This window comes from Grampus griseus (assembly GCF_964374135.1).
Source record: "Grampus griseus genome assembly, chromosome: 11".
Taxonomy (NCBI): Eukaryota; Metazoa; Chordata; class Mammalia; order Artiodactyla; family Delphinidae; genus Grampus; species Grampus griseus.
The window spans coordinates 18,688,526-18,713,646 of record NC_139005.1 but is presented as its reverse complement, the minus strand read 5'-3'; the positions used below and the strand labels follow the sequence as shown (position 1 = coordinate 18,713,646).

The window sequence follows — 25,121 nt, the reverse complement described above, 5'->3', positions numbered from 1 at the left end:
GGGATGTACAGTGGTTCTTATTTTCTCTCTGTGCCTTATAATAGTATGTTTTTTTAACAGAATAACCCCACTGTATCTTTAACAGTATTTGATTTTCATCTTTTTTTTTAAATTTTAAATGACTTACTTTATAAGTACAAATGTATCTACAGCAGCGTTAAAACTGCTGCTAAAAACTGCAGTTAAAAACTGTATGAGATGATTTTATACATTCTACATATTAGAAGTATGAATATACGTAATCTCCTCTTAAAACCAGGAATGACAAAGGGAGAAGGTTTAATTCCTCATATAAAAATAAAATCAAGTGGTGCTTTCAATTAATTAAAAAGTGTGTTTTCTCAGAGCATAGCAGGCAATCTATGGTTTTCTATTTGTTGCCAATAGGACACTTTTGAATCTGAGTTCTAAAGGATTAATTTTAAGGAAAAACTACTTATTAATATTAATATATTTTGTTATGTATTACTCTGTATATCTTTGATAGAGGCTGAATATATATTTTAAATATCACCAGATTTATATTGATATACATGTAGAAATCTGTGTGTAAATAACTTTTTTGCATATGTGTGTACGTGCAAGTGTTCTCCCACTGAAAGGCAGTCATCTCTCTTAAGGCTTTACTACATCAGAGCATCCTGGAGAAGGGCAAAGCACAAATCAGTCTTCTCAAATGTTTGACTTACGTGATGTCAGCATCTCTGTTTGGGAAACTTCCATAAAATGTTTGCTTGAGTATCTCACTTTTCATCCATATATTTGGAGTTTACATATATTCAGGCTATGATTAGGTGTGAATGAGTGGTGAGAGAATGAATTCCTGCTAATCAGCAAATTAAGTAACCAGCACCTATAATGGAATGAAATTCAAACAAGTAATAATTAATATCCCTTAAAGAGCTTGAAGACAAAGTTTAAAGAGAACAGAAAAGTTTCATTTTCTGAGGCAGCAAGTCCTCTATTTTGTTGGATTTTAACCCATTTGCACCTGAGATGCAGGATGTATTCTCCAAGGTTCTTTATTCTCCTGTGACCTGGGTAATAACTGAGAGCAGAGCAGAGAAGACCGCCTGTTCCAAGCCTTGTGATCTCATTCCATTGGAGGACAAACATTTTTCCCTCCCTCCTTTTCCTCACAAGTCTAACTTAAAAGCAGCAACAGCAGTGATGATAAGCTTAGAGGAAAGAAGCTCAGCTGTCCTTTCAGGCTTGCCTGTGGGGCTAGTTCAGGAAGCTGCAGTACAGTCACAAAAGAAGTTTCTGTCTTTAATTTTGAGTTTTTTAAGCTTCACATTCAGAGCACAAGTTTAGTTATTGTCCTCTGGTTCTGTTCAAAAAGCTGTTTTCTGATGCATTTAAAAGCAACTGTAGATCTTTCTTCTGTTGGGGGCATGGTTGTTAGGTGCTCGGATCAGGTTTGGCAGAAAACTGGAGGAAAAAAGCGCTGGGTTACTTTTCCTATTGACTGCCCGTGACAGTTGCAATTACTATCCATTGTTCATAGGTGGCTCGAAAGTGGAGAGGATACAATAGTGTGTTGCCCTCTGGGGGGAAATGAATTTGACTTAATGGTTCTTGGGTGGGGGGCGGTCAGACCCTATGATTATGTGCTGCCCAGGAATGTGGTTTTCATACCACCTCAGACGAAGTTAGTCAAGAACAATAGCCCAGCTCTTTGGCCTCTGTTTTTTATGAGGCAGATAAAGGTGTAAGTCTCTTGTATGCGTAGACTGTTTTCAGTCAGGGTAGGGAAGGATAAGCATGACCTTTTTTTTAATCTGAAAATATGAACTTATTCAATTATTAGATAATTTATTACTGATAATTCAGAGCAATGTATCTGAGTAGAACCTTTGTATATATTAGGATGTTTACAGCCTTTACAGTATTTACTGAGTCTTCTTGTGGATTGAAACTCTTCTCCTCCATTTACACTGGTCAGTTTTCACTTAACTTTTAATTAGTTCCAGGAAACATGAGTGAGTGAATGAATGCATGTGTGTGTGTGTGTGTGTGTGTGTGTGTGTGTGTGTGTGCGTGTGTGTCCATTCTTGAATATCTAAAACCACAGCCAAGTAAGGGCAGAGCTCAATTCCTAAGTGCTGGCTTCAAGTTGCTGTGAGTGAATTACTTTCAGCGTATTTGGACAAAGATTAAACTTACAGCTTGGCAAAATTCAACGAAGTGTTTCTTACGATTACTATTTAAAAAGTGAAAATGATAAACTTTTAAAAAGAGGAGAAATAAATAGCATTTGGTCTGGATAGTTTAGCTGTCAATAAAGAGTTGTCATACGCACTTAAAGTCAATCTCATTTTTCAAGAAACAGTGTGAGTTAGGAAAGGTCACCCATTTCTGAAAGCATAAAATTATTTTTCATGTTCGATTAGAATTCAGACCATTTTATGGTCTGGTACTTTGGAAATGTGAAGTAATTAGGTTTTAAAGTTACATTAGAAACAATTCTCTAAAAAACCACACACAAAAGTACACTGAATTCAGTTTTCCAGAACAAAAGAGTTTGACTAAAAAGGTCTACCGATAGCAAACAGTCAATGTATATTATAAACTGATTAGATGACTACAGACATAATTTGTTTCTTCTTCTCTAATCAGCCGTATAGTGTAACTGGCCATTTACAGAGGTTTCTTTGCCCTTATCTATAGCAGAAGCACTGAGTAATGGTTGTGTGAAAGATGAAGAAATACATTTTATAGCCTCGTAGTTACTGAGAAGGGAAAAAACAGTGCCTGCACTCCAGTTGGCAGCCAGTAGCATCACACATTGTTTCAGCTAGCATGAAATTCCATTACACTGAAGGTCATTGCATTGGCACGTCACCTGAGGACAGTATCTGGGGATCCATGGCAGCTTTGACTAATCTAAACAGATCGTCTGTTTTTCAACAAAGCCATTGCAAAATGTGTATTTTACTGACTTAAATTTATTTGTAAAATTATAACAAAAATATCTTCATGCAAAATTCTCTTAAAATATTTCTATTTTGTTCAGGTTATAAAAGCAGGGCATTGTTTGAGAGGTTTTCTGAGTAGGGCACTCAGAAAAGCCTAGATCAGTTTCTCTACCTGCCTTGTTTGAAGAATTCTTCAGAGCCTTGTTTCTTTCCCATTGGTATCCCAGATAGACCCTTCTCACCCTGCTCAGAATGCATTAATTTAGGCCAGTAAAGTGTTATATCTGGTATTAAGGAAAATGCCAGTTGTAGTCGGTATAATAAAAAATTGGCTCTTTTTGAAAGCTATAATTTTGTTCTTTCTAGAAGATGGGACATAAAGGCAAACACCAAACAGCTCTAGAATGCCAATAATGGATTCAAGTAAATAATCCATTCCACAATACTATGGTCTTTCAGAACTCATGAATTAAAGTCATGCTATGTAGATTCAACACGAGGATTAAAGTAGATCCCCTCTTAGGTGACATAACATTTTGAGATGAAGGAGATATGTAGATTTAGTATATGGCTTGAAAGAGATGATTCTGTTTAAATAACATTAGACGATTTGAAAATAAGCAGGCTTGGAACAGGAATCAGGTCCCAGGTAATAATCTAGTAAGAGGTATCCTTGGATTTTTATAAATTTAAAACATGGAAACTAAAATCTCAGCATTTAGATATGTAAGGGTTTGTATAACTTTGAAAGCTGTTTTAAACCCACTCTTTTAAAAGTCCAGTAACTATTTAAGAAACACATGGTTTGCTAATTACCTTGTGACTGTTTCATTTGTGCATTTTATATATATATATATATATATATATATTTCTTCACATTTTTTCAGAGGGGTTGGAAATGTTGATTATTTTCTGAGGGAACTGTTGTATCTGGAATTTGTTTAACATAAGAGTCAGCCATAAGGAAGGTACATAACATAAAGTCATTTACTTCTAAATAAAGTGAATGTTTAATGTTTTTAATCTACTAAGCTTGTTTTATAGTTCCTTGTAGTTGCTTATGAGTAATGTTTTCACTTTTTGTAAAAACTATTTCATAAGAACTGAAGAAAGACTACTGGGGCACAGAATATAAATTTTTAAAATAAGTTTGGCAGTGTCTATAAAAGCAGAAAGCGACTTTGTGTTTTCTGCAAATCAGTTACTTGCTCTGTCTTGGGAAGCCAGAGTCCTCATGCCAGTGTATAAACACAGCAAGCGATGGGAAGAGACCAATCAGCCACTGGCTCTCATTGATTTGTATATTGATAATCCAGTTCACCAGTTAAGAAGTTATAGGGCTTCCCTGGTGGCACAGTGGTTGAGAGTCCGCCTGCCGATGCAGGGGACACGGGTTCGTGCCCCAGTCTGGGAGGATCCCACGTGCCGCCGAGCGGCTGGGCCCGTGAGCCATGGCCGCTGAGCCTGTGCTCCGCAATGGGAGAGGCCACAACAGTGAGAGGCCCGCGTACCACAAAAAAAACAAAACAAACAAACAAACAAAAGAGAAGTTATATATACCTTTTACAGCAGGCACTTAATAATGCATATTTTAAGCAGATACTCTTGCATATTTAATCTAGGGTTTATATTTGAAAATAAAAATATTCTCTCCTCAACATTTTTCTCATTTAAAAATACATTCATTCATTTAACAAGTATTCATCTGTCCGAGGGTTGTGAAGATCCTAAAATTAAAATAATTATAAAACCATTGTTTTTTTCCTGTAGATGTGGACTCCAAAGCTTATGCTATCCAGATCATTGGATAATAGAATTTACCTAAAACCTTTTCCTCTTTTAAATTAACATTTCTCTTACTAGGGGAGCATGATGTAGTTAAAAAGATTTGGTGTCTTGTTGCCCTGATTCTCTCAAAGACTTGTGGAAATGAGGTTACTTCTTTTGGTTTATTTCCTCATCCCCTCATTTAAAAACAGTTGCATTGATTACATGCCTGTTTATGTACAGCCACTTTGCTAACATCCTTTACAAAATTATTGTAACAAAGTCATTTTATTCCTATTTTATGTAGGAAGAAATTGAGTCTCAGAAAGAGAGATTAATTATCCCAAACCACGTGCTTTAGTTGTGACAGGGTCAAGATGTGACTCTAATTCTGTCTGCCTTCAAAGCCTGTGCTCTCTACATGATGCTTGGTAGTCCGTCTTAGTAAAGTTGGAATGGGTGATCTCTAAAATCCTTTAAAACATGAAAACATATTCAGACCCACCACAGCTAGATGAAGAGTCCCTCTGAGAAGCACCCATTGTTAGTCTGCCTCCATGGTGAACTTTCCTTGTAGACTATCTAGCTTACTGTAGGCCCAAAGTTTGGAACCCAGTACGTATTTGATGAATGGATGACCAAGAAATGCCATGTTTCGAGATGGCTATTATTGGCTACATTCCAGTCTCTAAGTGCAGTAAATTGAATGTGATATTAAAAACAAAACAAAACAAAGCTGTTTTTTACATTTTAAGTACAATACCCAAGTAAGCGGATGGAATAATCTTGGGAAAAGGTTATAAAATTACAATCTCCATTAAAAGGTAGACATTTGTAGTAAGAAATTGTATAGAACCATACTTTTTAAAAAAGGTAAGAACGACCCTTGCTTTCACTGTACAAGTGGTAATGCACACGTCTTGTTCCTAATGTCCCAGAAACAAAATATCCAGCTATGGGTAACAATGGTAAAGACCATAGCTACTTTTCAGTTGTTCCATTTTATTTTGATAGTCGCCCTTAAAACTGATAGCTTTCACGGGAATTTCCTGGCAGTCCAGTGGTTAAGACTTGGTGCTTTCACTGCCAGGGAACTCCCGCAAGTCAAGCGGTGCAGCCAGAAAAAAAAAAAACCTGATAGCTTTCCATAGTACATATATTTTAAAATCCAAGCCAAAGTCCACCTTTTAAGATATTGAAGCAAAAAGAATTGAACTATTTTTTCAAAATAAATTACAGAAATCGGAAAGAAGGTAAGAATATTTATCGTATTAGCAGTGTACACTAGAATATCAATTTATACTGTCATGTAATACATGATTGCATTCCTTATGTAATTTTAATAGATTCCAACTTCTAAGAGTATCTATATTGCAGTAAAGGATATATAACTAAATTTTATCAAAGTTTGATTGCATTTGTTGTCAATGAAAAAGACCAATGCACAGATGTTTGTAAGTTAGATAACTTAAATATTCCTTTGATGAAATAGAATAATGCCATTCATACCTTCTGATGAGGGGGTCTGACTTTTACTCTAGTTGGATAAGACTGCCATTGAGAAAAGCTTTAGTTGTAAATTTAGAATAACTTAAATTTGTTTCTGTTCATTATATTTTCAGTTCATTCAACAAATACTGCTATCTGTCTTGCCATGTGCTATGTTCTGGAGATGTAATGGTAGCAAATGGAGTAGACAGATTTCTGCCCTTCTGGAGCTTACACTCTAGTAGAGGCATTTTCTTTTTTTTTTTTTTCCAATTTTTATTTTATTATTATTTTTTACACCTTTATTGGAGTATAATTGCTTTACAGTGTTGTGTTAGTTTCTGCTGTATAACAAAGTGAATCAGCTATATGCATACATATATCCCCATATCCCCACCCTCTTGCCTCTCCCTCCCACCCTCTCAATCCCACCCCTCTAGGTGGTCACAAAGCACTGAGCTGATTTCCCTGTGTTATGCGGCTGCTTGAGGTACTTTCATTAGGCAGAATTTTTAAAGACAACGTAAGGAATGACTTTTAGATCCTTCAGGTGGATTACCAGTTGAAAGCAACAACATTTCCATAAAAAAAAAAATCAGAGCAATTCGAGTCCTGTCCAAATTATAACACTGATAATCTGAGGAACACCAACAATAAAAGAAAAAAAAAACATCCTGGCAAAGATTGACTGTTGCTTTGAATTAAATGTGTAGTAATTTTTTTGAGGGAAGAAACATAATCTCTAGTTTACTTTCAGCATCAAAATTCTAGGACTTTTCCTTTCCTGAGTGACTCTTCCTTTCTTTTACTTTTCCTTTAGTTATATCAAAACTCCCAAAGATTTACTGTGATTTTGATTGTAACTTCAAGCCATATATCTATTGCATTTTGGTAGAATAGAACAATATTGGGAAAATATAAGCTTCCAAAGATTTTTTCTTGTTATTTCAAATGTATTTGAAAGCATCCTTAACTTAAGTAATCCTAATAAGGGTTATTTATCTATTTGCATAGAATCATACATTATCACTGAATTAAGGACTCTTCTCTCATCTTAAGAAGTTTATTTATTTAATTCATTTAATAAAAGGTTATGGGGTGCCTACTCTGTGCTAGGCATTACTCTGGGGACATAGTATTAAACCAAAAAAGCTAGAATTCTGCTATCATGGAGTTTATACTCTACTGGGAGATTCAATAAATAAATATGTCAATAATGGTACAACATATGGTGCTAACGACTATAATCTTGGATTTAACTGTAATCTTGGGTGGCCATAATGTGATCAGTTAGTTTTCCAACTACATTTCATTATTTCATGAGAGCATAAATTTATATTCTCAAACTTGAATATTTTTTCTGCTAGCTATATTCTATTTTTGAAGAAAGCTTCTGAGTGGCATATGAGAAAACAGTCTAAAACGTGATTAACTAATAGAGTTTTCCTTTTTAAATGTAGAATTCCTTAATTCTGATTCTTCAAGATTCTCTTTTTAAGAAAAGAAGAATCATATTACTGATAATAATACCCTTGATCTCTTAATAATTGTGGTTATTAAATTTTCATGTTTTGTCTTGCCTCTTTGATTAAAAAAAAAAAAAAAAACTACTTACGGGGCTTCCCAGGTGGTGCAGTGGTTGAGAGTCCGCCTGCCGATGCAGGGGACACGGGTTCGTGCCCCGGTCCGGGAAGATCCCACATGCCGCGGAGCGGCTGGGCCCGTGAGCCATGGCCGCTGAGCCTGCGCGTCCGGAGCCTGTGCTCCGCAACGGTAAAGGCCACAACAGCGAGAGGCCCGTGTACCGCAAAAAAAAAAAAAAAAAAAAAAAAAAAAAAAAAAAAACTACTTAGGGCCAAGAACTGTGTTTTAAGCCTCTTTTTATTTCCATCAAACCCCAGCTTAGAACATTAAGAATAATAAATGCTCAGCCAACAGTTTTTTATTTATTTATAAAAGGGGGGAAACAGCTACAGATTATTACTCATCATAAATAAAAACAATCAAAATATTTGTTCATCCTATTTTGTAATGAGTAAAGAGCCATCACTTTTTACTGTTGAGTTATAATCTAAAAGAAGGTAAGTATATGTTTGTGTGTCAAACCTTATTCATGTAATAATTCTCTACACACCAGAATCACTGTCATCGAAAAACCACTCTCTTCTTATTTCTCTTTTCTTACATGTTTTATTGCCATCTTATTTTCAGGGACTCCCGAAAGCCTCGCTGAGAAGGAGAGACAGCTCATGGGGATGATCAATCAGCTAACCAGTCTGCGAGAGCAGCTGTTGGCTGCCCATGATGAGCAGAAGAAACTGGCTGCATCTCAGATTGAGAAACAGCGCCAGCAAATGGAGCTGGCCAAGCAGCAGCAAGAACAGGTGAGTGAGAACTAGAGAACACAGTCAGATTTCTCAGGTATCATTCTGCCTGCAGCATATAGGTCACTCTTGGAGGCAAACAAAGATCAGTAAAAGCTTCTGCCCCCTGCCTTGCCTAAAGTAAATAAAAAGGCAAAACACCAAAGCGAGCAAAAAACTCATCTGAAAAAGCTTATTAACTATTTTAGTGGTACATAACTTGGAAGTGATTATAATCGAGGTGAAATTCATGAGCACAGTACCAAAAAGAACCGTGGAGAGTCAAGAGACCATTTCCAGTCAGGGACATTAGGAAAGATTTCATTCAACGTGTTTGGTGTGAACTTGGAAGGCTAGGTAGGATTCAACAAGTGAAGTCAATTTCCAATCATGGGGCAAGAGGTTTGGTTAGGAGGCTATTATGATCATCTAAATAAGGTGTGAGACTCTAAACCAGATAGGGTAATGACCATGGAGAAAGAGAAAGAAGGGATAAATAGGTGGAAGAATTATGGTCAGTTGAATTTTTTAAGTGGGCTAAAGAGAGAGGAAAAGCGTTGAGCCTGGGTAACAGGGAAGGTCAAGAGGAGGGCAGATTTGGAAAAGCAGGTGGTTTTATTATGCGGAATTAGAGCTGTCGTCAGGTTGTCCATCTGAAAGTATGTGAGAGAATAGAAATATCAATTAACAGCTTGGAAGAGAGGGCTGAGCCTCATTTCCTAGATTATCTACATAGAGATGGTAGTTTAAACCACTGGAGAAAGTCAGTTTCATTCATTTATTCAAAAAATAGTAATCAAGTGCTTCTTGTGTGCCAGGCACTGTACTAACTACTGAAGTTACCTCAATTAACCAGAAAGACAAAGCCCCTAATTTCTAGTGGAAAGAGAGACAATTAACAAAGGAAAAGAAAAATTACCAAAATAACTTCAGAGAGTGATAAGTGATTTGAAAAAGTGTCATGAGAGTAATTTAATAAATATTGATTAATATGACAAGTTTGGGTTTTGCCATCTTAGTTTGGGTGGTTGGATCTGCCAGTTAAGCTCAGATCTAAATGACCTATGAGAGGCAGCGGTATTAATATCTAGGGCCAAGGTGTTTCATGCAGAGGAATGACAGGTTTACAGGCCTTAAATGAGAGTAGTGGTGATATCATGAGAAAATGGAAAGGAATTAAGGGAAGAGAGATCTTTGGGAGATGCTGGCATATAGCCGGTAGGGAGAGGAAAACGAACATATCCAGAAGCAAGAAGCTACTAGAAGTCATTTAGATTCTCACTGTCAGCCTTTAAGCATGGGGCTTCTCTGGAGCTTTAGTAGCAGAAGTCAGATAATAAGAATTGACACGTAGAAGAATGATGCACAGTGGGGAAATGGAGGTAATGCATAAGAAGTATTACTTAAAAGAGGCTTGGTAGTCATGGGAAGGAAAGACAGAAGGTGTCATAGGGTGAGCTTACATACAAAGATGGTACATCTTTTCTAGGACTAACTTAGTTTACCGTCCCATGTTCTGCGTTTAGTGCACTCACCGTCTTAAGTGGAGGAGGGCTGTTATTTAGTCAAGGGTACTTTTGTATCTACACAAATACTGCAAAACCTTCTAGACAGCTGTCAAAGTGTAAACTAGCAGAGTTGAAGGAGGTGGAGGAACATTCAGATTACATTTGAGGAGCCCTCCTTTCCTTCTGTTTACTTTTCTCTACTTGATGGTTCATCTCTGCTTGAAAGATGATATTTTTATTTTTAATGAAATGCGTCACCATCTTCCTTAAGTATATATTTAGCCTGTTATTGGAGATGGCCCTTATTCCTCTTGCTCTACCCCTGTGATGAAACAGCTCAGAATGATTGCCCGTGACAGTCTAGAAGAACACCACTCTTTTCTTGATCATAACCCTCGATACCTTCAGACATCTGAATTCAGAAGATCCTAGGAGCCTCTGAAACTGGAACTCTGATGGGGATATTTCTTTGTAGAGAAGCCATACTTCGATGGGCCTGAGGGCATGCTTGTCCTAAAAAATCTGAGCAATTACTAATGGAGAGCAAGGCTCCTTACTTTCTCTTTCACACTCTGGCCCATCCTCAAATATCATCAACAGATTCTAGAATTTTTTACTTACTCTGACATTCTCCTTAGAACTTCAGAAATCCTTAGGTTCTTCCAGAAATTCTCCACTGTATTGGAGCGTTGCCAGGCAATGCTGCCTATACAGCCTGAGAGAAGATCCCTCCTGAGAGCTACCGGTCAGGTTCCTGGAGCCCGTTCTGCTCTCCCAGATCCTCTCCGCCGTGCAGTGCTGGCTCACAGCATCACCACTCTGGTAGTCACTGATCTTTTCATCGGGACACAGGGATATTTCTGAAGGACACTTAGTATTTATTCCTTAAGATTCAGGTTAGGTTTCTCTCACCTTGAGAACTCCTTTACTGACCCTACTCCCAACACTCCCTAGTCAGTACACTGTGTCCCTACTCTGTGCTCCATTCCACGTTCATCTTTTCAACAACTTTCTGTTGAGCACCAATTTGATGCCAGCTTCTGTTTTAGTTAATAGGTTACAGCAAGGAATAAAACAGACCAAAATACCTCGTGTATTGAATTCTAGTTGGGAAGAGATAGACAATAAATAAGTAAAATATTTGTTGAAAATGAAGCAGAAAAATAGGGATGAGGGTGCCAGGTAGAGAGATAGGCTCTTTTAAAATGACTGCTCAGGGCTTCCCTGGTGGCGCAGTAGTTAAGAATCCGCTTGCCAATGCAGGGGACATGGGTTCGAGCCCTGGTCCAGGAAGATCCCACATGCTGCGGAACAACTAAGCCTGTGTGCCACAACTACTGAAGCCCGCATGCCTAGAGCCCATGCTCTGCAACAAGAGAAGCCACCGCAATGAGAAGCCCACGCACTGCAACAAAGGGTAGCCCCTGCTCGCCACAACTAGAGAAAGCCCAAGTGCAGCAATGAAGACCAAACGCAGCCAAAAAAAAAAAAAAAAAAGAAGACTGCTCAGGGAAGGCCTCATTGATAGGGTAACAGCTGAGCAGAGACTTGTAGGAGGTGAGGGAGTGACCAATGCAGTTATCTAGGAAAAGAGTGTTCCAGATGGAGGGGAAAGCAAGTGCAAAGGCCCAGAGGCAGTAGTGCCCTCAGGAAATAGGAGTACCCTTGGTGTGTTCAACAGACAGGAAAGCGGAGCGGCAAAGGGAAGAGAGAGAGATGACGTCAGAGAGATAGCAGGAGGCCAGCTCATACAGGGCCTTGCAGGCATCATATGGAAACTGGCTTTTACTCTGAGCGAGACAGAGGGTTTTGAAAAGAGGAATAACACAACACAACTTATATTTTAAAAGGATCTCTCTTGGTGCTGGTTTATAGTAGGCTGCAGGGAGCGAGGGCAGAGGCAGAAAGAGAAGATAGGACGCTATCACAGCAATCCAGGCAAGAGGCAGCAGTGACTTAGAACAGGAGGAAGTGTGGAGGGCTATGAGGTGGTTAGTTTAATAAAATCTTAAGGCACTTATAAAAGGATTTAAATATCAGCTGAAATATTGATATGTGGGAGGAAAGAACTGGACTTAAGGAAGAGAGTGGTATTTCGTTTTCTACCTTTTCCTTTCCTTTTCTTCAAAGAGAAAAAGGAATTTCTTTAGGCTGTATTCCTAAGATAAAACAAAAGCATTAAAATAATTACAATTGTACCAGCGTACATAGGGGAAATAAAAAGTTCATTGTGCAGCCATGTAGATCCAACCTCATCATATAGGTTCTTTACTTTCATTCATAGTAATGGACTCTGCATAAATTTTTTCCTGAATTTTTTGCTTTCTGATACAGAGGTTAAGGGATATACTTTCCTAATGAAAACGATAGTGACCATAGCATTGAGAATAAGAATTAGAGCGTATTTGTAAGGCAGCTATAAGTTTCATGAGAAGTTACATTCTTGTGAGAAGGTTTCCTGCCCTATCTCATGAAGTGTTTAGAATTTCCTTCTTGTCTCTTCACTCATGCACTCTTCATCAAGTGTTCACTCTGTACTCTTTTTGCTTCAGGCTTTGCGCAAGTGGTGAGAGCAAAATCTACGTGACCCCTAACTTCACCGTATTTATGAATTTCTACCTAGGAGACAGAAACCTGTCTATTAAAGCAAAAACAAAAATAAATATAACATCATAGCATGTGGTATAGTATCAAGTAGGTAGAGGATGTTATGAGAGTGAAAAACAGGGGGCAGTTGTGCTCGTCTGGCTTAACACTTAGGATGAACACACTGAGGGCTAATTCCTGAGTTTAGTTTTGAATCTGTGGAATTTGTAGTGCCTTTGAGAATGTTGTTGGATAAATGGGTCTAAAGCTTAAAGCAAAGATCCAGGCTAGAGAAACAAATTTGTGATCACTTGGCGTACGTGTGGATGTAGGTATAGAGGGAAAGGAATAGAGTCTAAAGTGAGCCTACAACATTGTGTGACGGGAGAGAGCCATTGACAGTAACTGAGAAGCATCAGACTCAGAGGTAGGAGCAAAACAGGGAAAATGTGATGTCATAGAAGCCAAGGGAGAAAGTTCAGGATCAAGGGAAAGCGCTTGAGTATTGAATTCTGATGAAAAGTCAAGCAGTGAGGACGAGAAAACACTTCAGAATTTAAAAAATTGGAAGTGACTGGTGACTTTATTAAGAATCCTGTTAGTAGAGACCAGAATTGAATGTGTTGAGGACTCGGCAGTCAGTTTGTGAGAGGCAGAAATGACAGTGTTTACCAAGACACAAAAGCATACCAGAACCTCACTAAGGAATAGAGCATCTTACAGTACCTTGTCCTGCTCTGAACTCTTTGGCACACACCCTCCTGTTTGTGAAATATTCTCTTTCTTTTCCAAGGGCTGAACACGTCAGAGGTAGTACCTCCTTAACATACTGCCAGGAAGAGGGATTTTGGAAACTCCAGCATTTCACACTGGATTGGACCACTGTTGTTGTGTCTTAAGCTTCGTTTTCCAAAAGAAGCATAACTGTTCCTAAGTCTAAATATCTTGTCTGATCCTACTTAAGGATGAATTGCTGGTCCTGTAGGGGCGCAGGCACATCTATCTTCATAAGCTTAATCAGTGTCACATCAAACTTTGAGACACAGAACATTGGTAATTTCCCCCTGGGACTGTAATATACTCTTAAATTTTTCATGTGCCATTTCTCCGCAGATTGCAAGACAACAGCAGCAGCTTCTGCAGCAACAACACAAAATCAATTTGCTTCAGCAACAGATCCAGGTCAGAAATCATAATTTCATACGGACTTCCAATTAAGAAATAGATTTTGTTTCTCATTTTCAGGTGACCTGACTGAAATGAGCTCCAAAATAAAAGTTACTTTCAGCCTAATCATGACGTGTCACCCACGTGCCATGAGAATCTTGCACACGGTGGCTCTGTCACAGGCCCGACTGTGTCGCGATGTTTTAGGGGAGGCAAGCTGATGGTAATTTTTATCCTACACGGAAAGGAAATTATTGTAGAGAAATGTTTCATTTTCTCTATTCTTTAATGTTTAATATGTGCCTGGAAATGTTCTTAATGGGGGAGGTGCAGGGGAACCAAAGCAGAAAGGTTTTCAGTTAGACGTCGGTGGCAGGGAGAACTTTTTACAGTAGGCTCGAGAGCCACGTGTGATCAAGGTGGAAGTGAGGGAGGGTAACGATTTAGTGTTCAAGTCGAATTTCACCCTTCATACTGCGTGGAGAAACGAAGACTGAGGGCTCTATAACCTCCATATTTTTCTTCTGTGGAAATTTGCAATGATGAGAAGCAAAGCCGCCAGGGATAGCCTGTCTCTACCACTTGCTTGTGGCATGCGTTTTGCCAAAATTTGTTTCCCTTTCTGAAAATTCCCTTTCTGAAAGCACTCATTTCGTAGAGTATTTAGGAGGATTTAATAAAATCATGGATGGAGAGCTTTAGCGTAGTGTCAAGGCACATAGTAAGTACTCAATACATACTTGCTATGACTAGCAAGAAGAGGACACTAGTTCATGGAGCAATGACTCCAACCTTACGGGACATCATCCATCGGAAATCAACTGTTAGTTTTGCAGTCAGCTTATCTGGGGAGAAATTCATCATTCTCTTGAAGCTGTATCTTGAGAATCCAATATATTTTATTAAGTGTAAATATAAATGACAGAAGCAAACATGTCAAAATTATTTCATCCACATGTTTATCATGTTTAGACTTATTTGCCAAAAAAGTTTATCCCATTTTTTCTAACTGGGTCAGCTACACTTAATTTCTTTACTGTGGGTTATATAGCCCAGTCAAGGTTTACTCATTCTTATTCTACCTGAGATTTTAATGAGCACAGTTTCAGTGAGACAGAGAAACATCAGTGAAACGTTCCATCCAAGACTCCGTGCCTTCCTTAATTACGAACAGCATATTTCTAATGTGATATTATCTATCTGTCCATATCTGGAGTGTGGTTATTCATTCAATGGTTTAAAACTTTTTCGGGTTTCATGTTTAGCCTAAGCCTGCTGCCTTTGAATGTAATTTTAGTTGATGGTACGAGGTTATCTACACTTAAAATGTTTTTGATTATTGAAAACCAAAGATAATAGAATTATTATGGCAATTTCTCATTATAAATCAGATACAATTCCATAGTGAGTGGTGTGGTCCTTTGCAAGTCACTTCGTTTCACTGTGATTTGATGAGGGTACCAATGGTTTTAAGTGTTTATAATTTTTATGAGACTGAGATAATCTTTTGTTAAATAGAATTGCAAAAATGTATGTAAACCCGTATTATAAATATGTAGAAGGCTCAATCAGCTGTGTTTTCTGACCATATAAATTGTGCAACGCCTTCAGTACTTACTTGTTTTGCAATTATTCCACAGTTATGACCACTGCATTCATAATGTGGATTTAAAGCTCTGTCATAATAACAAAATGTTGAAATTGGAGGATTTCTTGCTCCAGAGCATGGAGCATTGTACTTTATAAGGCAGAGCATTTTTTAAATGAAGTACCTTAAACTATTCTAGAAATGACATGACTATAGAAACTGTATTCCAGCGAGCTGGAGCCAAGTTTAATAACTTGCCCAAGATCACATGACTAGTTACAGGTAGAACCAGGATCAGAAGCAAAGTTTTCTGACTGTTAGTTGAAATTTTGCTGAGTATGAGAATTTTAAAAGCTTAGAATTTCTATTTGATCAAAATGTTATGCTGCTGACCTCCACTAGTTCACAGGGTAGACCAAAAAAAATCCAGTAGTCCCTAAAGGAAATAATGTCACACTGACAGTAATTTGGGGGAAACATTAAAAGATGCTGAGATACTATATCTGTGTATTTGTCCTCTTTTCTAGTGTTAGTACAGATAAATGATAACGACAGAGTCAAAACCTATCACGCTATTATTTTTAAAAAAAAGCCTGGGAATGTTTCAGGCAAAAAATAAATACCGAGCAAGAGTGACAGTCTGAAAGGAATTAATTTTCACAGCTTCTAGTATATTCATTAACTGAAATCATAGTTCTAAAGTATATTTTATAAATTGTTAATTTGGAGCTGTCTAACAAACACTTAATAGTTGTGAAAATCACAATATATTTAAATTAGTCTATTGAGAGATATGGGAAGCACTGATGTAGGGACATATGTAGAAACAGAAGATTAAAAACATGGAGGAGATCCTTTTTGGTCCCCACATAAATCTTTAACCATATTTCCTTTATAGAATTTTTTCTCTCCCTTTTCTTCTTTCTACTTCTTCCTTTTCTTTGTCAGCATAGGACAAGGAGGGAGAAGATTAAAAATCAAATCTGCTATAGTAGAAGGCAAATTAAATGTATAACAAATATTATTATGAAATGAATTTTTGTCAATATGTAATCAATGCTCACATAAGAATTTACCATAGATTAAATTTTCTTTGATATCTGAAAATATATAGTGTATTTTGAATTTGATCTACTTTTTTTTCTTTCTTAAATATGGAGCCTTAAGACCTTGTAGAAAAAAACATACCACTTACGTTATTCATCCTGATTGCATTTTTTAGATGTTTTGTGCCATTGTTCCTTTGGACCTTAGAAAACAATGCATTCTAGTTCCTCGCTTGATATAATAGTGGACTGCAGTGTTACTAGTCCACAGTTAGGGCTACATTTAAAATTTTTCTTTCAGCTATAAATACACAAGACGTTAACTGGGTTCAGATATTGGGAAAGTTATGCAGTACGTTAGATGGTCTAAGCAGATCTGTGAGGTGGATTAGATTGATAGGTAAGAGAGCAGAATGAATTTTCACACTTGATAGCTGTGTTAAATGACAGGAGGGTGATGTCCCCTAACATTTTCCTCATTCTTTCCTCTCTTTAAAGGAGAGGTTAATTTAGTCATCTTTATTCCATTCGAAGTATATTTCATTCAAGTTTAAAAACATATGAACAAGTTTGTACGTGTGTGTATGAACAGACATTCACATATTCTAATGACCCAGGTTATTTAAAATTTCTCTTGACCTGTTAATTCTATTTTCTTTCAACTCCAGATGAAAAGAACGGTGGTAAGTTTTACTCTGCAGTTATTTGTTGAAAGAGAAAAAAGCCATAGGAATTGGCAAATTAGCCAGTTTATTTAATCACTTAGGGTCAATTCTTTATGAACTGTTCTTATCTCTTTAAAAAGCAACCTTGGCTCTAAAATTGCATGATTCTAATTGGGTTGAAAACTCAATCTACATTATTTCTTTATAAAGACTTTATAGAGTTATAGCCTTCTTCCAAGTTTATTCACATAACTCATGAGGATTGAAAGAAGAATTAAGAGAATTTTCTGTCATTCTTTACAAGATCATAAATCAGTTCATTCTACAAATAAAATCATGCATAATATCAGAAACATCCCATCTTCCCTCAAGAATTTGTCTCTTTCTTTACGAGACCCTTAATTTTAGGAACACTAAGAAGGTTTAGTCTTCCTTTTCTACTATCCAGCAATATTTTTCTTTAATGTTTTTGTTTATTGTCCTTAAAAAAAAGAACATCTTTGCACTTTTACTTACTGTATCTAGCTAACTTTTAATGCACATTAATACGTAAGATGAAATTTGTAAATATTTCAGAGAAAAATACCCTTCTAGATTTTTTGAGGGTAATCTTTTTTTTTTCTTTTACTCTATCGCTTGTGCTATAGTGCCCATCTTCAGCAGTTTTATTTCCTGACTTTTTTATAATAAGTCAGCCTGTTTCTAATACTGTTAGATGGTTTATGTTTCCAGTAACAATCCTAGACGAGTGGTTCATCTTGACCTGATTCACTGTTACCAAAACCTTTTAAAGTAAATGAATGAGTGACCTCTATTCAGCGTCCATCATGGCAACAAACTGAATGTTCCTGAAGACTCAAGTTCTCTTTTTGTCTTGAAGCTTTGTATAGGACACCGTTTCTGTAGCTTTGGGTGTGTGTTTGGGGGGGCCAGGGGAAGCATGTCCTAGTTTTAAATTTCTTACCCTTTTTCAATAATACTTAATGGAATTTAAAGTTCTTATTAGCATCTTAGAGGGTCAATCCAACAACATGCTCTAATATGAAATTGACTTAAATATTTTTAAGGGCGAATTTAAAGATATTGTACTTCTTTTCAAATGCATAATTTCATGATTCCCATACTGGAAGCTCAGTGTTTAAACTGTCATAAGAGATGCTACATATTTGTTGCATTCCCTCTTCTGATAAACTTTTCCAACTATTGTTCATTGTGTTCTCTTGGGGGCAAAGAATTGGTATTTAATAACCCCCTGTCATTGTTTCTGATTCATAAGGTAAGCACATGCAGGACTAATAGTAGCTTTGGGTCACTGATTCTGTCTGGAGCTAAGGATTGAGCAAAGGACAAATCTCTGTTCCTTTGTATTCTTCGTTGTGCAGTGTATATTCCATAGTATGTAGGAGAGAGCTTGATTCTTTAGGTGTTACAGGATTATATTTAACTGTATGAAACTTAAGTGTATTCAATGGTTAAACAAAAAGATAGAGAGCAGGTTCTATGGATTTAGACATACTCATGTTCAGTTTCTGCATCTTTGTACCTCATCTGCTATGTGATCTTGAGAAAATTTCTCAGTCCTTCTGAGTTTCATTATTCCCATCTATTAAATGGGAATTATAGTACCTAAGTCACACCTGGTTAGTCTGAGGATTAAATGGCATCATCCCTGGCATGTAATGAGCACACAGTGGTAAAAGTTTTTGCCTAAGTCATTTGAAAAACTTTTTTCTGTTTTTCTGATGATGGACAATTTAATGAATATTTCCATAGAGGAGAATTTCTAGGAAAAAAAATATATAACCTACATGGCAGTAGCCACTGAAAAGTGTAAGTTCACTCTTCCAAATTTATATGATTTTAGAACTACGGCAGATTTTTAGAAAGCCTTTATTTTGACCTATCTCTCATTGTGACATTTGTAAAGTGAAACCAAATAAGGTTAGAAGATTTTCCCAAGGTCACATAAGTTGTTGCTTGTGGAACCATGGCTGGATTCCAAGTTCCCCAAGTCTTGGTCATTTTTATTTCACCAATATTCTGCCATTTAAGGCTTCATGGCCAAAGTTTTAAAATGAGTTTTCTTTCCCTGGGAACTTATTCCTACGAAGTAAAAATACATCTTGACTTATATACAGTTGAATGATTACGTTGCAGTCATGGGCTCAACCAATTTGTGATAAAGGTTTCATTTTATTGGAGCCAAAGTTCTCTGAGCTCATTAAGAGTTTTGGTAATTCTTGATAAATTATTATGCAGAAGGAAATCCATTGAAATATTGCATTGGAAACATAATAACGTTAAAGGTGAAATAATAGTACCTGACTGACCTGCTGATTTATGATTTCTTTCTCTGAGTGTGGTAAGTCGGAAGCATTTTACCCCCCTCAACAAGACCCCGCACATATACATGAGCACAAAGAGATTGCAAAGTAACCTTGTCTCTTTAGGAAACTGGAAATGCCAAGAATAAACACCATATAATTAAGGTAGCATTTCAACCTAAGAAGGAAATGCATTAACTCCTTGAGCTCCGACTAATGTTTTTCTGTATGAAATACAATATACCACCACTGGGAGGATATAGTTCTTGACATTCAGATAGATTATTAGAGGAGGAAATATGGAGATACAAAGTACCAGCTTTCGAAATGACTTTCCTCTCTTCCTTGTACTTCCTGGAAGGAGAACTTCCTATTGAGAAGATGGGTGTCCTCTCCTAAAAGAGCAGTGATGATAACTGCAGGTCTGTCCTTTTACTCAGAGGGAGCCACTTTAAAATCCTTTAAGCATTGTTTTTTCTTTACGTACGTCTCCTGGTGATTACCTAATGATAGAATTTCAGTCATTCATATGATTTCTCTGTCTGGACAAACCTGCTTTTGTAGATAGAGATACAGATAGATTGATATGCATATATATTTTTAAATTTGCATTGATATAACACATACCTGATGGCTAAAAGAGTACAAGAGAATAATGAAAGCAACCATCCGAGCCCAGTCCTCTGTACTGTGCCCAATCTTTTCACTCAGAAAAGATTTCCTTAAAATCTGTTTTTCTTTAATAGCCTTCTAGTATTTATTATACTTCTGTATATCAAATATTATTATAGTGCCGTTTCTGACTTATCAACTTTAAATATCATTAACTTGGAAACTGGAAATTAGTTCTGGTATTGCCAGTCCAGCACCCTCCCCTATACCCCTCCCTCACCTGTAATATAATGACATAAGTCATTTAAGTCCTTCCAATAGATATTCTTAAACTTTAAATAGTTAACTTACACCTCTTTTCTCAATCAACTATAAATAGTGTCTCTTAACACTTGCCTTGTCGGATGAGGATGACATCTCTCTTCTGTCACACACAGCTGCCAATTTCTGTTATCTGTGTGTTTACTCTAAATATATATAATACATGTGTGTATATATGTATGTGTAAATATACACATACACACATAGCTGTTGTGCTTTACCTGTTGGTTAATCCTAAAAACTGAAAATCAGTAGATGATTTTTAGGTTACAATATGTCTATATATTTTTCCTGCATAGTCTAAATAAGGTGCTCCGTATTTCATTTCTGTGTAGGTTTGAACTTTCCAACTGACTTTTCATTAGTCTTTCTTCCTCATATTAGTTGCCTTATTATCTCCGTAAATTCTCAAGAATAAACCAGATCTCCACAATCCGACCTTCCTTGACACCTTCTCCCTAGTCCTCTGTTCTTCTGCTTTCATTTGGTTTAGTTAGTCCTGCCGACATTCTAGGATGTCCCTTTATGGTTCTCCAGGGTCGAGAGAATCACTAGGTCCTATATTATCCTCCTTGCTTTATCTCCTTGTTTTGCTCCAGAATCACATCAAGAAACTTCCTAGAAAAAAAAAGGAGGGGCTCCTTTTTACCCCTCTACTTGATTGATAATTTGGCTGCAAATAAAATTGTAAGTTGGAAGTCATTTCCCTTCTATTTCAAATCCATCGATTCATCATCTTCTCGCATCTGTGAGAAATATGATGTTGATCTGATGTTTTTGTTGGTGTGACCAATATTTTTGCTTTCTGAAGGCTTTTAGTATCTTCTGTTTACTGCGGCATTTCACAATAAATGAAAAGTATCAGCATATATTCTGATATTTTTCATTTATTATTTTGTAAGCACCATGAATCTTTTGTTCTAAAGTTATGTTCTTTTGCTCTGGAAAATTATCTTGTCTTTTTTTTCTTGACCATTTTATCCTTTATTTTTCAGTTCTTTCTGGATCTCCTATTAGGCAGACATTGTATTTTCTGGGTTAGTAACTATGTTTCCTAATGTTCATTTTTTTTGTTTCTGTTTCTTGGTTCTTATTTTTAGGGGATTGCCTAAACTTTTATCTCCTAAATTTTTTAATTGGATCTTTGAGAAATTACCTTTTTAATTTCCATGAGCAACTTCTTTTCTCTAATTCTTTTTTCAGGTTATCCTATTGTTTAATGGATCATTTCTCCTTGAATATCTCAGGGTATACATGTTTGAGGGTGTTACCAAAAAAATTAAATTCTCACTTCCTTAAATTATCTTTTCTCTCATTTTCACCTCCTTGTTTATCTTGATGTTACTCTTTCAGCTTGAAGTTCTACTGGAATTAGAAAATGATTGGTTACCCATCCAGATTTAAGAATGAGATAAGAACAAGTAGACTGGGAGCTCTGACTATGAATGACACTTATCAACAGGTGGGCACTGCTTTAGCGAGAACAGGAAGCTGGCCATACATAACATGAATCCTGTATATGGGTACAGAAAGGTCTTTGTTCTGGGATTCCAATGATCATGCGCTAGCTATCGTAAATTTCCTTAGACTATTCAGTTTCTGTTGAAGTGGGTGTGATGTAGCTGGGGGAGAAGACGAGAGCCACTTTCAAATAATACTACTGTTTTCAACCCAGGTCTTAAACTCCTGTTCTCTCTCATATCTAGTATTCCAAGTCCTAAGACTTTCTGGTGATTCTGAGTAAAAATTAAGCCCTGTTTTCACTTAACCCCCTGCGTGTATACTCTAGTCTGTTTCACCCACTTTCATCAGCTAACACTCTACAATTGCTTTTCATCTTCCAGAACTTTGGTCATATTTCTTGCCTGTGCATGCCTTTTATTCTTAATTATCTTATGTGACATAGGCTTATAAATTATTTGTTTTTATTGTTTTAATGATGTCTCCAGAAAGAACTGAGATATATGCACATGGTCAGTCTATCTTGGAAATGTAAATCAGAACATCATTTAAAAAGAATTCTTTCTTTTTAAATAGGAGAAAATATTCAGAACAGTAAACAGTATCTGGGAACAAAGGAGTCCTCATAAAGATGATGAAAGGTGAAGGTGAAGCTCGAAGCTCCAAAACCAAAATATGCAGTTCTAAGATCTGTATAACATAGAATATATTTTTTAGTTTCTCTGGTGGGAAAATAGTGGGGACAAGGGACATAGATATGGAGAATTTCACCATCGTTTTCCCCTTTTTGTTAAATTTGTCAAACAGTATGAGTTTATATATAATTTTAGACAATGACCTTGATATTTTAAACTTTTTAGTATCATTATTGAGACCCTAGTTGAAATAACAGCTATAGTTGATGATTCTGTTGAAGTGACGGTCACAACAGTTTTTGGAAGCTGTAATCCTGGTTCTGTAATTCATTCATCCTGACTTGGGCTCCTCAGTAAAGACATAAACAATGCATTTCAAGGAAGGAGGTCATTTCCTTTTCCTCATTTTTTTGTGTGGAATCTCAGTCTTTCATGTTGTTTTCCTTTTTCTGTCATCCAGTTTCTGTGCCGTTTCTGTGTTTTTTCTTTCTCCAATCTTTGCAGTATGAGTTTTGAAGTGAACCCTGGTTTCATTTAATCCAGTGTGGTCATTATGGAATCACTGAGACTGGCCCGGAAAGCAGACCGAGAGCAGCATTTCCCATGGCTTTGCCACCTTTACTAAACATCATTACCTGTGGAAAAAGCTGAACGTTGTTCTTCACTGAGGCTCTACAGTTCATATCTTACCAGTTGACAAAGCAGAATCCATCAGTGCTTAGATGAAACCCGGGAATGTAATTATCAAATAGTGGGAAACAAAACAAAGCAAGTTATCAATAACAGGTTTGGAGAATATAGGTCAAAAGTCAATATGTTGGCCTAAATGAACTTCTTTTATTTCACCTTAATTTATACAGTTAGTGTGGTAAATAAATGTGGTAGCAGGAAGTGCTCACAGAGTCTTTAGAAAGAATTTCTATCTCCTATCTTTGAAGAGAGTTGACAAATAGGTAGAAAATTAGATCCAGTGAAATTAACAGTGTTAACATAAAATGAATTAATTCTACGAAGAGTAATTATATCATGAGTCAAGACATACATTCCAGACGTGCCTAGCACAGGGCAAGTTTCCTTCGAAGAGCTCTCTAGCCAGAGTACTAATTTCTACTCAAGAGTTGGTAAATTTTTATGTAATTTACAGGCAACGAGAAACTGATTGACTTTTTACTCTGTGTGTGCGTGTTTATTTGGCTCTTTTCTTCAGAAAAGAAAGATTAACAGTTAAAAAACATGAGAAAGGAGAGGTAAATAGAACACAGGATACCTTTATGATACCAGAATGGTCCCCAGTTTTCCCTTGAAGCAGAAACAAAAGGAAAACTGAAGATGTTTCTTTTTCAGTGAATATTCTAGAAGTGCTTAATTCTCAGTCTTTATTATGCTGGAGCTCACAGCAGCATTCAATAAAGTTGACCACTCCCACTTTCTTGTAACACTCTTTGGTTGGCCTCCGAAAGACCACAGTCTGCTTTTCTTCCCCATTCTCAGTCTCATTTGGTAGGTTCTTTCCTGTCCTTAAAAAGCTAACTTGCGTTTATTTTCCATCCTCTGACTTCTTTATCTCCACTTATTTCCTAAATGATCCCATCTAAAGTCTTTGTGTACCATCCTATGGATAATACTCCAGAATTTATCTTGAGAGCCTCTGTCTCTCACCTGGACCTCAGAGTCTAATACCCAGCTGTCTACTCAGCCTGTTTAAATGCATAACTAATATGCATCTCAAATTTCACATTTTCCAAACAGAACCTGTGATCATCTCCCCCAAACTCATTCTTTCCTGATTTATCCATCTGTGAATATGATACCACTTGCCTAGTTACTGTTGCCAAAGACCTAGGAGCTGTCTTTGTATCCTCTCACTCCCTTATGTCTCACAACTAATCCATCGGAATTGGCTTTTATCCTCAAAGTCTATCAGTTGAGCAACTTCTCCCATGATCACTCTAGTCTATGTCACCATCACTTCTCACCTAGCCTGATGTTATAGGCTCCCTAACCAAATGGGTCATCCTACTTCCTCTGTTGACCTGCTAACTAAGTTTTTCACGTAGCTGCTAGAGTAATCTTTTAAATTTAATTGTGCTGTAACCATACTCAAAATCATGTCATTTAAAATGAATTCACTCTTCTTACCTTAGTTTGTTGGGCTATACTTGATTACATCAACCTCTAACTTTCTCCCTCATTCCTTCCACGCTAGAAACCCATCTTTTCTGGTTGCCAAGAATATGCCGACAATGTTCTAGCATCAGAGCATTTGTACTTGTCATTCTTGTGGCCTGGAATGCTTTCTTCACCTCCTCCCATACCTCAGAGCCTCACTTCAGCCAGCCATCTCTTCCAGTGCTGTCCTCCTCAGGGAGGCCGTCTCTGAGAGCCGGAGGCGCTCCTGCCTCCTCCAGCTGCCTCTGAGCTCTTTTCCTGCAGACTTGTCTTACAGCACTCTCACCCCTTGTATTTATTTAGTTCTTGCTGTACCCTTGCGACCACAAATGCACACCTAGCAACAAGTCTATGGGGGTCAAGGATTTTATCTGTCTTGATCATTGCTGTATCCAAAGAACCTGTAAATCTTCTTGACATATGATGAGAACTCAGAAATATTTACTCAATGTATGACTGTATGAATGAAGTGAGGGCGCATTATCCAGTGTGTAGTGGATGTA

The 25,121-nt window shown here is 37.0% G+C and overlaps 1 protein-coding gene across 1 annotated transcript in view; it reads left to right on the top strand.

Annotated features, from left to right (window-relative positions):
- Positions 1-25,121, top strand: part of SOX5 (SRY-box transcription factor 5) — a 395,723-nt gene that overhangs the window by 183,563 nt on the left and 187,039 nt on the right. The window contains exons 6-7 of the mRNA XM_082665854.1: positions 8,385-8,557; positions 13,744-13,812. Of these exons, the coding sequence (XP_082521980.1) occupies positions 8,385-8,557; positions 13,744-13,812 (242 nt within the window). The remainder of the gene's footprint in view (positions 1-8,384; positions 8,558-13,743; positions 13,813-25,121) is intronic.